General features: G+C 34.0%; 1 protein-coding gene across 4 annotated transcripts in view; it reads right to left on the reverse strand.

Moving 5' to 3' along the window:
• Positions 1–933: 933 nt before the first annotated feature.
• Positions 934–17,895, reverse strand: part of NEDD1 (NEDD1 gamma-tubulin ring complex targeting factor) — a 43,537-nt gene continuing 26,575 nt past the window's right edge. For all 4 annotated transcript variants that reach the window (XM_019641741.1, XM_019641742.1, XM_019641740.1 and 1 more), the window contains exons 8-15: positions 17,515–17,710; positions 14,664–14,792; positions 12,130–12,177; positions 11,002–11,204; positions 9,917–10,070; positions 8,796–8,952; positions 3,081–3,147; positions 934–2,632 (exon numbers count right to left, since the gene is read on the reverse strand). In XM_019641741.1, coding sequence (XP_019497286.1) covers positions 2,528–2,632; positions 3,081–3,147; positions 8,796–8,952; positions 9,917–10,070; positions 11,002–11,204; positions 12,130–12,177; positions 14,664–14,792; positions 17,515–17,710 — 1,059 coding nt within the window. In that variant the 3' untranslated portion in view covers positions 934–2,527. The remainder of the gene's footprint in view (positions 2,633–3,080; positions 3,148–8,795; positions 8,953–9,916; positions 10,071–11,001; positions 11,205–12,129; positions 12,178–14,663; positions 14,793–17,514; positions 17,711–17,895) is intronic.

The following is a 17,895-nucleotide window of genomic DNA, read 5'->3' on the forward strand; positions in this document are numbered from 1 at the left end:
ATCATCTTTGTTGCTTTATCAGGTTTACCTGTTTTTATTTTTGTGGTTGCTTTAGGGTTTACATTATGCATTCTTATCACAGGCTATTTTCAGGTAATATTATACTACTTCACAGTATAGGACCCTTAGAGAAATATAACTTCATATCCCTCCTTCCATCCTTGATATTGTTGTCAGGTATTCAACTTTTCATATGTTAACCACACCATACCTTATCATTTTGGCTTTAAATAGTCAATTATCCTTTAAAGATAATTTAAAATAAGAAACAAAGTCTTATATTTGTTCACGTATGTCCCACTTTTTTGTGTTCTTCATTACTTTGTATAGAAAGAAATTTTTATAATTTCTATCTACCATTTTCCTTCTGACTAAAGGCATTCTTTAACATTTCTCATAGACAAGTCGGCTTGTGATGAATTCTTCCACTCTTCATAGGTTTCAAAAAGTTTTCATTTTATTTGCATTTCTGAAAGATATCTTTGCTCAGTATAGAATTCTGTTATTTTCTTTTGGTACTTGAAAGATGCTCCGCTGCCTCTGACATTCTTATCTCTGTTCCTCAGTGTTTTTTTTACTTTAGCTATTTTAAGACTTTTCCTTTGTCTGTAGTCTTAAGAAATTTGATTATAATGTGCTTTGGTGTAATTGTTTTATTTCTTGTGATTGAGGTTCATTGAGTTTCTTGGGTCTCACGTGTCTTCCTTTCTCAGGGCTCATGGCCTGTGCTGCATGATGTCCAATATTTGAAAACTATTTCACATCTTTTATCTCTTTTAAACATTTTCAGATGGGTAAATCCAATCTCTATTATTCCATTTTGGCCAGAGGCAAAAGTTCAATTTCAGGTTTCCCATTTTTACCACATAGAAATTTTATTTTTTGTATTTATTAGCTTTTAAATGCTATGAAAAAATGTTTCAACTACATATATAAAGTTACTAAAATTGCTTTATTTATCCCACCTCTTTTAATATACATTAAGCACATGTATAGAAAAAGGCAATAGGAAAATATTATTGCATTTAATACAAAATGTAGGCAAACACACTTTCATGTCTTCTAAAATTAAACCTGCTTAATAATGATATATAAGAAAACTTGTTACAAGTCATAATACTTTCATAATCTGCCAGGAAAAAGATTACAGAATACCCCTTATGCTTCAATACAAACATATTCTCAGAACCACACTGGGAAAAAGTAGTGTTTCTGGTTTTATTCCTTGAAGAAGTTATTAGCATGTTTACACTTATTAAAAATATCCTCAAAAATTTCCATTGCTTTGGAAAACCATCAAGTTAGTAAGCTACCTCAATTTCTTTTTAATTTCAGTAAATATTTTCATCTCGGAAGTCAAAATTGGGCAGGAGTACTATATATAAGGTACATAATTTAAATCTTTGGGACAAGAGACTACAAGAAAGTAAACCAGCCAGTAACCCACCTAATCTTATACGACAAAAACTGTAGATCACAGCAGGTAAATGTCCACCTACTGTCAAAGAGGTATAAATTCTTTTGACAATTAACCTTCCTAAATTTTATGGTAAGGTCAATAATATGAAAAAAAATTCCAGAGAGCAAACAAAGAATTAGAGAAAGTTAATGATATAAACCACACGCGCACACACACACACACACAAATCCACACTTCTCATGTAGGAGAAAAAAATGGCAATAAAATAGTAATATTTAGTTTCTATTATTAAATTTTCACTGATTACAAGTTGGATCATTTTGGTTGAAACTTTATAGTATAATTTTGCTTGTTATTAATTTGTGAGATAATTAGCAGATAGGTATGCAGCTCCAGTTGAATCTCACAAATCCTTAAAAATTTTCATAGGTAAAGTGAAGTTAGCTAAAAAAATACCAACCAGGAGTACAGATTTGTCAGAAGTACAATACAGTAACATAAATACAAGAGATATAATGTAATCTGTGCAACTGAAAATTCCAAAAATTGTCTCATCAAATATACAAGAAATAAATAACAGTCATACTTATTTCTATCAAGTTAAAATAATTACTAATCAACCTTGTGTTTTATTAGCCAATTGCTTAGAAACACTAATTGCCATTTTAAAATTACTTTCTCCACAAAAATAGAACGCATATCAAATGGTTTAATCCAGAAACATCCAAACGTATTTGAAAAGCAACTGTCAATCAAAAATAGATCAGTAAAAAAAGGTGGTTTTAAAATATCCATAACCTATTTTTTTGCACAATTTTCTTTTCTCATGAAAAAGGGCACTTAGTGTTTTGCTAAAGCTTTCAGAAAATAAAGATCCTATTGACTTTCCTATTAGGCAGATGATACATTGTACAGCTTTTAATATAAAAATATAAATATTTTTGATAGTCAGAGAAGATGAAATACTGGTTGGTATAAAATCCCATTACCCTTTTACTTGAAAAAAATTTTTTTCCCAGAGGCCATGAAAAAAAATAATGATTCCATGTAATTCTGTGTTGCCCGAAATTTCCCAAATTAAAAAACATTAAGGTATTCACTGAAATTTCAAAAGTGGGCCCGGAGTCTTTTGTTTTCTTCTCTTAGTCTTTCAATTTCAGCCACTAAACCTTCATTCACTGAGTATCTTTCCAGCAAAGAGTGCATTTCATTCTAGAACAGAACAAAAATGCTTTTTAAATTATTGGCATTTCACATTTATTTGGCAAGTTGTTTTACATACTTTCATCTATCATTTCTCTCATGTTCAATTAAGTAGCTAAATTATATTTCTTGTACTTAACCACCCTTACTACTTGTTAATATAAAGGAAAGATGACTAGTAAAATTTGCATATGTGGAAGGCTTATTTGCACATTTGGGAAGCTTTTTGCTTCCTTACTGCAAAGATAAAAAAAAGCTGTAAAACAGTAGCCTTAACTATCATAGGTTAAAAAGAAGGGTGACTAGTTAAAGACTATTTTATTTATAAAATTTCTAAAACTCCCCATTTATTTATCATAGCAACTAGATATAGCTAAGTAAAAAATATATCGCCCTTTAATGGATTTTATAGATCCACAATTCTACATTTATTTAAAATAAAATTTGTTACACATACCAACTGCATATGAAACTGTTTAATCATCTCCACTTGCAAATTCACAATGTCCCTATGACAAGCTTCTCTAGGAAAGAAAGTAAAATACTTGTTAGAATTGTAAGTTTTACCAATTCTAGGTCATTCAAGAAACTAAGCTCTTCATTTTTCAAATTACTGGATGTTAACAACTATTATTACAATAAAAATATTATACCAATGCACCTAGCATTTATTCACCATGTGCTAGGCACTGTTTCTTGTACTTTAAGGAACTCAATCTTCGCAACTAGGTTTAATCATTACCTCCATTTTACCAATGAAGCAATTGAGCCACAGAGCAGTTATAACTTATCCAAAGTCACACAACCAGTAAATGGTGGAGCTAGGATGTAAGCTCAGACTGCCTACCTCCATTCCACTACACTACATTCCTTAATATAGAAATTATCAATAAGGAAAGACACAGATTTATACTATAATGAAATACAGATAATTCACTAGGTTATAATGTTTTTACTATTATCAATGTTTTAGCTATTAAATACTTTCAGTGGAATGGAAAGGGGTTATCTGGGTGGTCATAATATAGCTTACTCAATAAAATGCAATTAACTCATCCTTACAAAAGAATACATGAAAATTATAAAGTATAATAATAAAAGAAACACTTAGTCACCCCTCATACAACTTAAAAGCTAGAACATTACCAAAGTCAGAGAAGCTTCCTGTGTGCTCCTCTCTATTCCATCACTTAACTCTTGCGAGAGGCCCAAGAAAACATTACTCTGCTGAATTTTGTTTAAGCAAATAAATGCTTAAAAAAATAACATTTATATAATATAGGATATGTACTCAATATATTTTTGTTTTGCCTCATTTTGAGCATTACAAAAAGAGTACCATATCCTATGCAATCTTGAATATTGTACATTTAGAAAATAATCCAATATCGCTTTTCAAGATTCAGGTTCAATATACCTATAATTCACTGATTTGTACTGGTGTATACATTCTCTTGTCAGTTGACATTTGGATTGTCTTTATTATTAACTACAATGGGGTTACAAACAATCATGTATATATCTCTCAACCTACACAGGCCAATTTCTGTAGATGACATATCCAAGAGTACGTACACTGAGTGATAGGTTATGGTCCAGATGTGCTTTTCCAGTTTTACAATGTAATGCAAACTGTTTTCTGAAGTAGTGGTATCCATGGACATGCTCAGCAGAGTTCCTATTGCCTACATATATACCAAGACTTGGTGTAGACTTCACAATATTTTCCCATCTAATGGGTTATCACATTCCATTTTTACTTCTCTGATTAATTACAGAATTGAGCATCTTTCTTAGGTTCATATATGATTTCTCTTCTGTAAAACGGTGATCCATATCTTTTAACCATTTTTCTATTGGATGTCTTTTTTTTTCTTATTAATAAGAGTTCTTTACATAATCTGATCCCTTGTTGGTTAAATGAGTACTGCAGATATTTTCTGTCCTTTCACTTTGTTAATGGTGTCTTGTGTTGAATTCTTGTTAATATACTCAAAGTTTACTAACCTAACACTGCAAATTTATCATCTTTTTATAGATAGTACTTCCTCTTATTTCTTAATAACTTCACTTCCCTGAAGTCATAAGTAAATCCTCTTATAATGCCTAAAATTTGCCCTTTAAACTTTTACTCTGTAAGGAATTGATTTAATATCATGGAATAGGGGTCCATACTTATTTTTATATGAATACCATGTCACAACACACTGTATTAATTATTCCACATTTTGCATACAGAGCTGCCATGATTCCTCTGTCATATATCACACTTCCATCTATGCATAAGTTTCTTTCTGGTCTATTTGATTCCTTTGGCCAATCTGTCACCCTGTGCTAATGCTATATTATTTTAATTACAGCTTAGCAATTAAGCTTATTCATCTGACAAACAAGTCCCCTTTAACCTTATTCTTCTCTATAGTGTCTTGGTTATTTCTGGACCTTTTCTTCTTCCATGTACATTTTGGAATTATTCCATCATCTCCTTCCAAAACGCCCAGTTTGCATTTGATTGGAATTGCATTCAATCTATGGACCCATCCAGAAAAACTGACATCTTCATAACATCTTTCCATTTAGTAAAGTGTTAATACTTTCTAATAAATTTTTTTTAATGTTTTTCTATAAAGATCTTTACCACTGTTGGTTAGATTTATTCCTGACTACCTTATTTTTTCTGTTGCAACTATAGGGTATATAAAAAAATTTTCTCTTCTGCTTTCAGTTTTGACAAAAGCTATATTAAAAACAAACTGAAAGAATCAGAAAACCATGCAGGTAGCCAGGATTTCTTCTTCTGCAAAGGAATCTACAAGGTAAGCCCCACATTTCCCTCTGAGAAATGTGCTGACTCTACCTTGTGGGGAAGAGGCTGAGCTGAAAGCAGTGGCCTGGAGCTTGAGACAGTCTCATTGAGGGGTGTGGGAGGTAGAGTTTGGGATTGCCACAGCAGCCAAGGCTGCACGGTCCAAGGCCTGGAAAGGACGCCTGCAGAAAAGCAAACCTGAAACTGTGCTATTTGCAACTGAGACACCTGTTGATTCCCAAGCAATGCTTATGCTGGGTTAGATCATGGGAAAGCGAACAAAAAGTAGCGGCTCCAAAGAGCAGAAAAAGAATTCTGGAAGCCTGGTGATGCCGGGCAAGAAGGTTAAAAGGCCTGTGAATACTCCAGACATTCAGCTGACATTCTCAAAGGTACAGACTCAACAGTAGGAATAAAGGCAATCCAGAAATAAACGAGCCCCAAGAAAACCTGAAACCCAGCAAGGACAGGATCAGTCATCTGCTGCTAGAAGCAACTTAAATATTCTTGAAAGACAACAGAAACAGACACACCGACTTCCACTTTGGATATAATCTCTCCAACCCTAATAAATGAGGATAAGCTAGATAACCTAGAAAACCACACATTTTAAAATTTAACCAGAGCTGAGTGTGTAAAGAAACCAAAAAAAGCTAAAATCCAGAATATGATAATTCCCGCCGAGAAGAAGAGACCCATGATTGTTTTCATCCTCAACAGAGCAGTAGGGGGGAGAAGGCTGCCGCTGACAGCATTAAGAACTAGCTGCATTTTTCGTAGATTTGTAAAGGACAAGTGAAGACTGACACAACAGATTAGAATCCCAAGGAGTCCAAAGAGTCCCAGCCACAAAGAAAGTTTGCAGTCACTCACCAACTTTTTTGCCACAGGCCTTTGCTGAGTGCTTAAATAAAAAATTAGCAGAGCTGGGGGCTATGAGAGACACCCCCCACACACACCGCCTAAGGAGCAGATACATAAAGCCTGGGGAAGACTTAGGATGGGGAGGAGAATTGAGAATAACCTCTCTGAAGCACTACAGGCCTTTGTGGAGAAGGCAGCCACACTCCACAGGGAGAGCTGCTGAAAGGGACCCCCACACGACCTCCTCTGCCCCCCAACTGTGAGGTGGAGCTGTGCAAGACCTACTGTGCAGAGCAGGTAAATTCTCAGAAACCCTCTGAGAATTCTCTGGGTCCACTGAGTCCCAAGCAGAGGCTGCCTATGGCTGCTGGAGGGGCAGGAGAGCTGAGAGAGGCCCCTGCCACTCCCACTCCCCAGGACAGGCCTGCAAGGCGTGCTGAAAGCGGAAGGCGGGGCAGTGGGATGTCTAGGTGTGCCCCAGCAGAAGGACAGCTCCCTTTCCATGTTTCCAACATCGCCGCATTCACATACTACAGTCAGCTGTAGCCAGACAATTCTGCTCTTTTGCCATATATATGCATTCCTGGAAAACCTCACGCTCTTTAAAACTGCATACTGAAAATAACAGAGCCAAATTTTTTAAATGTGATACATACTATAATAGAATAATCAGCCTTAAAAAAGAAGGAAATCTTGCAATATCCGACAACATGGATGAACCTGAATGACATAATGCTGAGTGAAACAAGCCAGTCACAGAAGGACAAATACTGCATGACTCCACTTATATGAGATAGCTAAAATAGTTACACTCATGGAAATAAACAATAGAATTGTGGTTGTCAGGGGCTGGGGAGAAGGGGAAACAGGAGTTGCTAACGGGTGAGCATAAAACTTCAGTCATGCAAAACGAATAAGTTTAAGAGACCTGCTCTACAACATGCACAAGTAAACAACACTGTACTGCACACTTAGAAATCTACTAAGAGGGTGGAGCTCATGTTAAGTGTTCTTAACACAATAAAACTAAAAAAGAAAAAGACAGAAAGAAGAAAAGAATAGGACTTAGGGAAAAAGGATTAGAACAGACCACTCAAAACATACAACTTTATACCCAGAACACTAATAAAAACAATTAAATCCTAATAAAAATACTAGAATAGTTTAAATGTTGAATAGTAAAAGACTTGTCCTTAAAAAAGTGATTGCTACTTAATAAAATGGAGAAAGAAGGCAGAAGGAAGAAGTGAGCTGTGAAGCATGGAGGCAAGAATAAAATGTCCCAAATGGGGGAATAATCATAAAATGAGCACTTCCTAACACAGAGTGCGTAGCCAAATCAGGTTAGGGGGACAGGCATAGGAGAAGATGGACATTGACTGACAGGTGGTTTGCTGCCTTCCGCAGGGTCATGTACTTTGTTTTGGTGGCTGCTACGTGAACCAACAGAATTTGCTCATCATATTGTCATCGCTGTCCTATTTACCAGTCACAGATGAATTAATTCACATTAAAGAAGCACACATCATAGTAGGACACACTGTCCCTATCCCCATTAAACTAGAAGGCCTTTGTGGGCAGACCATTTTTATATCCTTAGTACCTGGTACATATGCTAGACACACTGTAAATGCAAAATGATTTTTCTTTTCAAATGTATATGTTAACAGTTAAAACCATTTTTAACATTAAAAAGAAACATGCGCCAACAAAAACTGCACTTCTCCAACATTCTTGCTCCCGATAACCAAATTTGAGCTAGAATACTAAGTAACTATATGTCAGAAAGAAAAAAAAACAACAACAAAGATTCTAATAGTTGATAATAGCTTCCAAAAGCTATTGAGGTGATAGGTAAAAGAACCAAATTTGAATTAGAATACTAAGTAACTATAGGTCAGGAAAAAAAAAACCATAAAAGATTCTAATAATTGATAATAGCTTCCAAAATCTATTGAGATGATAGATAAATGGAGGCAGCATTCTAGAACACATTCTTACCATGTTCAAAATTCAAAGGATGAGGAGACAAGGATAGATCCATGCAAGAATTTTTTTTTAAATAAAGTATTACATTCTCATTATTCTATTTGAAAATATTCAGAATTCCTTTAAAGAATATTTTTCTCTACTACATTATTGCACCTAGCATACTTAGCAGGTGATCTATAAATACTATATGTAGGTAAGAATCCTATTTGAGCTTACCAGAATCCACCACATTCTGATAAAAACAAAAAAAACAATCCACAATGGCAGCCTTCTTATTAGACTGCCCTGCCAAGTTATCTAATAATTACCCTAGGAAAATGTATTTTTTCCTGGCTGATATTCTATAAATTCAGTATATCAAGATCAACAAAACTCTATGTTTTCTATGGTTTTATGGATACCAGAACATAGGCAAAAGTAGTAACCATCAACATTACTTATAGTTCTAGTTTTACAATTTAAAGAAGTCAGTTAAGGTCCAGATAAAGAGAGTAATTTCTTAGTCACTACCTAAAGTCATCCAATGTTTCCTGTATCATGTTTTGAATAAAACGAATTTGTACGGATGTCAATGGTGCATTTGGCCGATTATTTCCAATGGTATCAGCTATTTTTTCTGATAGTGAACTGGCAACTCCAGCAGTGACCGAGGAGGCTAACTTTGGATCTAAAATTAAAAATGTAAAAAAAAGGAGAAAAATTAATAATCAACTTGGACTAAGAGACACCAAACATTTCTAAATGAGATTTGGCATGAGAACACTTGAAAAACTGGTAAAGAACAGTGTTCCTGTGACATTTAGAAAAATTCACTGTTTAGAATACAAATCTTAGAAACTTTCTATGACATTATTTATAACAATCATATATATATGACATATATATATGTGTGTGTGTATATATTTATATATACACACACACATATATACTACCAACTGTCTAATGTAATAATATATGACAGAGGGATTAATCTTAAAGAATCAGTGAACCATTTCCTCTTACAAAAGATGAATGTGACAAGCTGCACCACAAACTAGATAAACCAAGACTATTAAAAACAAACAGAAGGAATATAGGAGTAAAGTAGTGCTACAAGCAAAGCCCTAGAGTTTACACTAATGCAATTTATCCACAGAAAACTTAAGGTAAAATATAGATATAACAGAGTTGCTTCCATACAGAGTTGTTTTATATAGATAACTCTTATAACTGAACCTAATATCCCTTTAAATGTGGTTCAGTTTTTAGGGTCTGTGGTATGAACTCTACAAATAAGGCTTTAATATGGGGGAAGGAGGGGAAGACAATTTTAGGTAGTTAATGACCCACGTATTTTCAAAGGGTCTGACAGTATATTCCTATCTGTACCATATTAGATCAAGACACTTACATATTAGATTGAAAAATGAAATTCACACCAACAGTGTCAAATAAATGTGGTTATAGTGAACCACTCATATACATTTTATTGTCTTCTAGTAAGAGTCACACTAGAGAAACATCATAAACTTTAAACTTGATCAATTTTAATTTTTAGTCTATGATTACTCCATTTATTTATCGTTTCAAGTTAAATGGTGGGAGTTTTCAACTTAACACTTTCAAACATTAGGGAAGTTTTATGTACTTACTTGGAGCTGAAGACCCATTGATTGTAGGTTCATATAGTAACTGGGCTTCATTTTCTTTCTCTGGCTTTTCAAATTTCTCAGGGCTTCTTGTTTGATTAGATGATGGAGAGGTATTTAGACTTGCAGTTTCAGCACCGGAGATCAACTTTGCAAACTTCACATTTAAAATCAACAATTAATATATAAATTCTGGTTTTACCCATGTCATCCACATAATTTGCACCTACTTTTCTCTTTTTAATCCAGTAAGTAAGGTCAGGTAAAGGAAGAATAGAAAGGGATATCAAGAGAGAAAAAAATTGCTAGAACTAGTGGTAAAATAAATCAAGTGTGCTAATCAAAAACAATCTCAATGATAACACGATGAGGAAAACCTCATTTACTGGCTGTTGAATATCATTTAAAATTAAAATAATAGGCAAAAAAATAAAAAATTAAAAAAAAATTCCTCAGTCTCTCATGTGATAATCTAGTCAGAAATATTGGAAAAATAAGTAAAAAAAATTTCTTTACTTCTTGAATGGTATCTTTCCATTATCATTCTAAAAAATAAATATGAAAATAAAGAGACATACTGCACAACAGATTCTGTGTTCCTAGTAGTATTTGATCACTTTAAGCCCTTACTTAATAAATTAACTTCTATACTGAATACTGTATTATAGCAGAACGTAATGATAATGAATTACATTCTTAGCACCATCAATTAGCAAATTGCTCTAAGACTTGGGGTAAGTGACTTGACCACCAACTTAGTGCTTTCTGCTGCAATGGAGATACATTCTTAAAAATCTCAGGTATAAAATATTATTACATGGACAGTTAAATCAAGTTTCTTGTCTTAGAAAAAAAAAAGTATAAGTTTATACTGCCGTCAACATATCCAGAGACAGATTTCAAAAGCGTCTTTTAGATTTTAACATATGACACCATGATTTAAGAGTATTTTTCTACCGAGGAAGTGCACAGCACTGTCAATAATTAGGACACATCCAATGGCAGCTGCCTGCTTTCTCGTTATGAGTCATAATGCTCGCCAGTGATAAACACACACAGTGAGTTCAGCATCATTTTCAGGTGGATACCTGTTTGAAGGAGTCTTTAGGTTCCTGTTTTCCCAGGTAAGTCTTCTTAGAGTCAGCTGTTAGATCATGATTTTCATTGTCTTCTTTCCCTGGAGATCCCATAAAGACATTGAGAGGACTGGAATGCAATATCGAACTGCCTGAAGCTCCTGGATGTTTTCTTGGAGGAAACACTGAGTTCAAGTGTGTTAAAAAGTCGAGACCTGAAAAGGAGGAGGGAAAAAAACCCATGCATTTGCATAAGATGTTCCCCAATTTTGGATATTTAACAAAAACACTTAACATGATAGGTTAATACAGGAGAAAGACATGGGATTTGGATTCAGAAGACAGGCTCCTTTGTCAGCTCTAGCCCTTGTCTGATGTTTGTTCTTGAGTAAAAATCATAAAACATTCTGTGACTGCTTCCTGGTCTGTAAATGTGCATATTTATTTCCGAGTGGTGAGGCTAAACAGGTGTTATATGTGAAAATACACTGAAAACTGAAAAACACAATGAGCATTTTAGTCAGTATTATAATAGCTTCTGATAACTGAAGGTTGTTAATTTGGCAGCCACCTGTGGTATATACATCTTGGCAGGCGGCCTCTACGACAGCTCCTAATAATCCCTGCCTCCTGGTGTGGATTCATGCCCTTGTGTAATCTCCTCCCTTTAAATGTCGGTTGGACCTAGCAACTTGCTACCAACAAATGGTGAGATGTCACTTCTAAGATTAGGTTACAAGCACACTGTGGCTTCCATCCCCGGGGCCCTCTCTCACTCTCTTTTGCTCACCAGCTCTGAGAAAAGCCAGGTGCCATGCTGTCAGCTGCCCTGTGGAGAGGCCCACAGGGGAAAGAACTGACTGTTGTCTTTGGCCAACAGCCACATGAATGAGATTGGAAGCAGGTCATGACCCAGGCAAGCCTCTAGATGCCTGCAGCTCTGTGGAGACCATGATTAAAGCACCAAGAGGGACCTAAAGTCAAAGGCACTCGGTGAAGCCATGCTCAGACTCTTATCCCACAATTATGAGATGACAAATGTTGTTCAAGATTCAAAATCTTGGGGTAATTTGCTACACAGCAATAATTAGCACAATATTACTTACAATTTTCATAAAAATACTTCTCATTAGCTCTTACCATCTCCTTTGCCTACGGACTCATCACCTCCCTTGGTAACTACAGCCTCTATAAGAAAATTAGAAAATCAAACTTAAAAGATAGTGAAAAAGACACCATAGCAACTTAGGCTTCTTATTCATTCCTCCAAAGAGTTCAGAGACTAATAATTGTACGAAAAATCTGAGTAAAGTTAAAGCTAGTACTGAATAAACTTCCCTTTTTGTTCTTTTAGCTTCCTGCATAGCAGCAAATATGAAAAAATAATTCTACGATATAGTCATTTAATGAGACAGCAAAGTATATTAGAAAAACCACTGTAGTAAGCTCCAAAGATCTCTAATCCAGTTCTGCCTCTATCACTTAATACCTCTGTGATGTTGGACAAACCTTTAATACAACTAAGATTCAGTTTCTGCATCTATATAGGGGGATAATGCCCTGACCATCTCACAGGATTGTTCTGAGAATCAATTGAAATAATATAAAAATATTTTGCAAGCAATACGTTATAAAAAACAAGATTTTATTAATATTTACTTCAATGGTAGAATATTTCAATACTGTAGTATTCTTCATTTCCTAATTAACCAAAAATTGCTTAACTTCATTTTAACAGATTAATAGAAAAATGGTCCAAGGTCATAAAAAAATTCACCAGTACATTAAATGGCCAATAAAGTATCATACAAGATGATCATTATTAGTAAGATTATAATCCATCCATCCAATCATCTGTCTATCTGCATGTGTGTATACCAGACGTACCAAAAAAATGAAATGTATACAAGTGGACACTTTGGTCAAGGTTGCTCAAGCAGTAGTTCATTGTAATCAGAATTGTCTGGATGCTGATGGTAACCACTTTGAGCACCTCTTATAATTGCAGAAGTCAAACATGACTTGTATTCATCTTTTGTTATTGGTATATATTGAGTACTACAATTTTAATAGTTTTTTCCTTTCTTAAAATGTGTATACATTTTTTTGGCACCCTCTGTATATGCCTAGTAATTACACAACACACATACACTTTTAGAAGTTATTAGTTTTGCTCTAGCAAAAGAAGTATTCTTATTTAAAAGATGAAGAAATTGAGGCACAAACAGATTAAGCCTTTTACCAGTAGAGTTGCATCCTTGAGATTAAAACACAAATCTCTTGATAATGAAATCAGTACTATATTTAGTATCCATGTTTTTTCTTATTAATAATGTAAAACACTAATAAATGAAGGGCATATGGCTCCTATTCTAATCATATTATTAAAAATAGCTGAAGTAATTAAAGTGGAATTTCTATCCTTTCTTCATTTCACTTAAAAACCATTAAAGAGGATTTCATTTATTACTTGAAATCCTCCATAAAGCCCCTTCCTACATTCTTCGATTCAAAAGTTAACTCCACAGGTTCTTATAAGCCAAACTCTCCATCTGGGCACTAACTTCAGAAACCTTTCTTAACGCCAGCCCGAGTCACTTTTCCCTCCTTTGCCCACATCCTTCCTCTCTTTACTCTTTATGTAGTCTGACCTCTCCTTTTCCTGAAAGAAAGGGACGCTTCCCTCTTTTATTAGGTGGAAGATAAAGGAATTTGACCTGGATATTGAAGTAGTCATTTTCAAGCTGAGGTAACACAGGAGACACTCAATAACTCTGTACTATCACACATGTATTTATTCTTTCTGATTATTAAATTCATTGTAGAAATTTGGAAAATATACAATTTCAAAGTAAAAAAAATGAAATTTTATAAGATTATGAGCAGATGTAACAATTTAAACATCTTGCTACTGTTGATATTTAGATTTGCTCCAGTTTTTCACTATTATATATAAACAGTAAACATACAAATCTTTGTGGATTTCTCTGAATATTTCCTTAGGCAAACTTACAGAAATGGAATTAACAGGCCAAAAAGTATGAATATTTAAGCCTGCCAAATTATCCTCTAGAAATTTACCCATATTATTGATAATGCTGCTATTAGCAGTGAAAGTATCCTATTAAGGGGAACAGGATGAACATCAGTACCAAGAAAACCCAGCCAAACAACGTGCCTAGTTGATATCGAGTGAACAACGATAAATAATGTTTCCATTTATCAAGCTGGCAAAGTTTCTTACTTTTTGTTTTCTTTTCTTTTTAATGGCAACATCTACTAGCAATGGGGAGTGTGCGCTAATAGATGAGGCAATCTACCACCTGGTCTTATTTCTCCATGAAAACACTTAATACCAATTAAATACAAATAAACACATAAACAAATTTTTTTTAAGTTACTAAGATATATTTTGCCTATCAAAATATCCAAGATTTTATGACGATTTATTTAAAAGTTTAAGAAACTTCTGTGGAAATTAAAGTGCTAACTTGAGAGCTTTTTGAATAGTCCCTATGTGAAAATTCCCAGCATATATTCTGGATGATAACATTTGAAATATTAGGGGAAAGGAAAAGAGTTAAACTGAAGCTATGACCCACATCGTTCAGCCAGAATGAAAAAGTAATGACTACCAGCAAGGGAACATGACCCTCTGACCTGAACAGACTTACCATCTCTGATCGGTGAGAACATGTCACCTAAACTACTTTTTCCAGTGTCGTCAAAGCTGGAGAAATCCTGATTTTTTCCACTGTCTGTTTCCTTGGGTAAAATATCTGTGTTGATGCTTCGAGTCAAACCTTATAGAAATTAGATATAAAAATAAGTGTTATTACATCTAAATAAATTTATTATCAGAAGATAGGTTCTAAAAATTATTGCATTACCCATACTATTGGTAATATTACAACTGTGAGCATCAGGGGGAAAAAGGAGAATTTAACAATAGCTCAGTTAATCATCATTTTCATGGAACAAAGCTCCTCCCCCCCAAATCAAGTAACTTATTTTTCATACAGTACTACCTTATTTTTTTCATATAGCACCACCTTATTTTAGCCATTTTGATTGGGATTTTTCTAAAATAATTTATATACTTTGCTTCCCTCTTAAACAAAGTATACTGAACACAAGTTACTTTTGTTACTGACTCAGATTATCCATAAATGATTAAAAAAGTCTGTAAGGCATATATATAGCACAATGCCTAACAGATAGCAGGATTAAAGTTATGTTAGTTCTCTCTCCATCTTGCAGTGAATAGATTTTTTTTCCCTCTTCTGTCTTTCCCTTCACTAACAGTAGGAGCTTGACACTGCTCTCAGCATTATCGACATCCAATGACTTCACTGACCTCACAATAGTTTACTAAGAGGAGGGAACCCAGAATACCAAGCTCATAAAGAATAGACAACAATAAAAAGGCATGCAGCAATTTATTAACTTCTTAAATGGCACTGCAACAAGTCAGCAGAGTTTTTTTTCAATAACTAAATCAGGACACCTTCAATAGAAGCAACATGCACTTTTTTCAAACGTTGGAATTATTTTACAAGAAGACTAAAATAATAGTAACAATAATGACTGTGATGGCAATATTAGTCACACCATAATTTACTGAGCGCCCACCATATGCCAGGCACTTTTGATATATTTTCTCTGATTTTCACAATAACCCAGAAGTTAAATATTATCTATACAAGAGAAAAATGACACACAGCATGGTTAAGAAAATTCCCCAAAGTCATCCTGGTAGGAAGTGACAGGCCTGAGACTTAAGCCTAATTAGATACTCTCAATGTTTCAGAGGGAAAAAAAATGTATGTGTGTGTGTGTGTATATGTGTGTGTGTGTGTATGAGAGAGAGGGAGGGAGAGAGGGAGAGGGAAAAGGAGAGGGAGAGGGAGAGGGAGAGAGAAGGAGAGCGGGGGAGGGAGGGAGAGAGAGAGAGAGAGGGAGAGAGAAAATAAAGAAGCAAATATGACAAAATTTATAAAATGGTGCATCAGCTAGATACTAGAGCTCAAGTGTTCCTTGAATTACTACTGAAACTTTTCTATGTTTGCAATTATTTAAAAATAAAATTAATAAACAAAAATTTCTAACTATAGGTGCAGAGCAAACATTCACTTTGCCAGAAATGCTACTAATCAGCCAAGAGTTGTCAATCAGTAACCCTGCAGACCCAAGTCTTTCATTTCCTAATTAATGCTGTCAACATTAAACATGAGCCTCCTTATTAAAAACTAAGTGAATAACAGTAAGAGCTTAGAAAATGTATGGTAAATGATAGAATCTGTATTTCAATTAATTTTTTGAATTATGTGTAAAATTAATAATAAAACAATTTTTGAAAATAATGGCAAATTTCATAGTTAATTCAACACCTTGGCACACATTACTTGAAGTTATATTTCAAAAAGAATTTATTCCTTTCAGTAGACAGCAATAGTATTTATTTCCAGGAGTTTAAAATAAAGATCTAATTTTTTTTCTATATAATATGTAATGATTTTTATGTAAGGATAATGTAGACATTCACAGAAAATTTAGTGAATATACTTATTACTTAAAAAAAAACTATTCCACACTATCAAGGCTAACAAATTCAAGTTTTGCTTATACTTGGAAATAGTAAACTCAGATTGAGAAGGCACCAACAAATATTTTTGTCCAAGTCAAGTACTTAGTCCTAAAAATTAAAGAAGACATGGATACATCCATTTCTAATGTTAATATTCTGGAAACATACTAGTATATATACCATGTAAATAAAAATATCTGTTCCAAGTTGACAGTTTAGCATAACTTCTTAAAATAAAACCAGAAGGTTTTCAGGGATTTAGGGAATACAATCTTTATTGCGAGCAAAGAAAATTGTACAGTAAGTATGAGCAAGCTTATCATCACATTACACCATCACAAAGTCTAAATAAATTCATTAAGAAATGCTTCATCAATATGATTATCAGAGTAGAAATAAAAACTTTAAACTGCAACATTTTCATTTATTTGTACTTAATAAATTACTAATACCTGCTTAATATGTGCCAGGCACTATTCAACACCTAAATATATTCGTTTCATCACTTGACTTACTTTCTATTCTGAAATATGAAATAAAAGGAGCCATTAATAGCTTCTCTTTAAAAAAAAACAAAAAAAAACTCAGAGATCAAATCATGACACCATCCAAGTTTCATTCTTTACTGATTAATCTGAAGACACAATGGAAAGTCATCCAGTCTAGTGGTATTAGAATGAATAAATTTCTAAATTGATATTATTCTGTTTTTAAGATAATATTTTATAACTGAAGTTCAATTAAATAAAATAAGCAAAGTGCCTTTCATTAATATATTTTTTTAATGTATAGCTCAAGCTAAAATTTTCACTTCTTCTACTAATAAGTTTACCTAAATGCTCAAGTGAATTTGAGTTCTAGGTTCCTGAAGAAAGAGCTAATTATATATATTTGGGTGGGGTGGGTCACTCCAAACACTATATATAAGCAACATTTACCTGCTTTGTCTTGAGCAGCAACTGTTCCTTTCCCCACAACTGCTGTCATGGGCTGTGGTAGAACCGTGGCAACGGAAGTGGTGGTTGCTTCTCTAACAATCCCAGAATTCTGAGCTCCTCCACTAGTAGTGCTCACATTGGCGGTTCGTTTGTTCACAGCTGAGGGCTTATTTGAACAGCCTTTATTTAAACTTGACTGAAATGTAATGGAATATTTAAAAGCTCAGGTTTCTAATGCTCCATTCAGTTATTAATATTTTATAAATCCTCTGTTAGATTAAAAATTACATATATATTTTTCCTTACAAATCCTAAGCTTGCTGGTGGATCTGAGAGTTTCCCTTTGAGCCACAACAGACTTTTGAAACATTTTTGGAAAGA

The sequence above is a fragment of the Hipposideros armiger genome, unplaced genomic scaffold (assembly GCF_001890085.2).
Source record: "Hipposideros armiger isolate ML-2016 unplaced genomic scaffold, ASM189008v1 scaffold_63, whole genome shotgun sequence".
Lineage (NCBI taxonomy): Eukaryota > Metazoa > Chordata > Mammalia > Chiroptera > Hipposideridae > Hipposideros > Hipposideros armiger.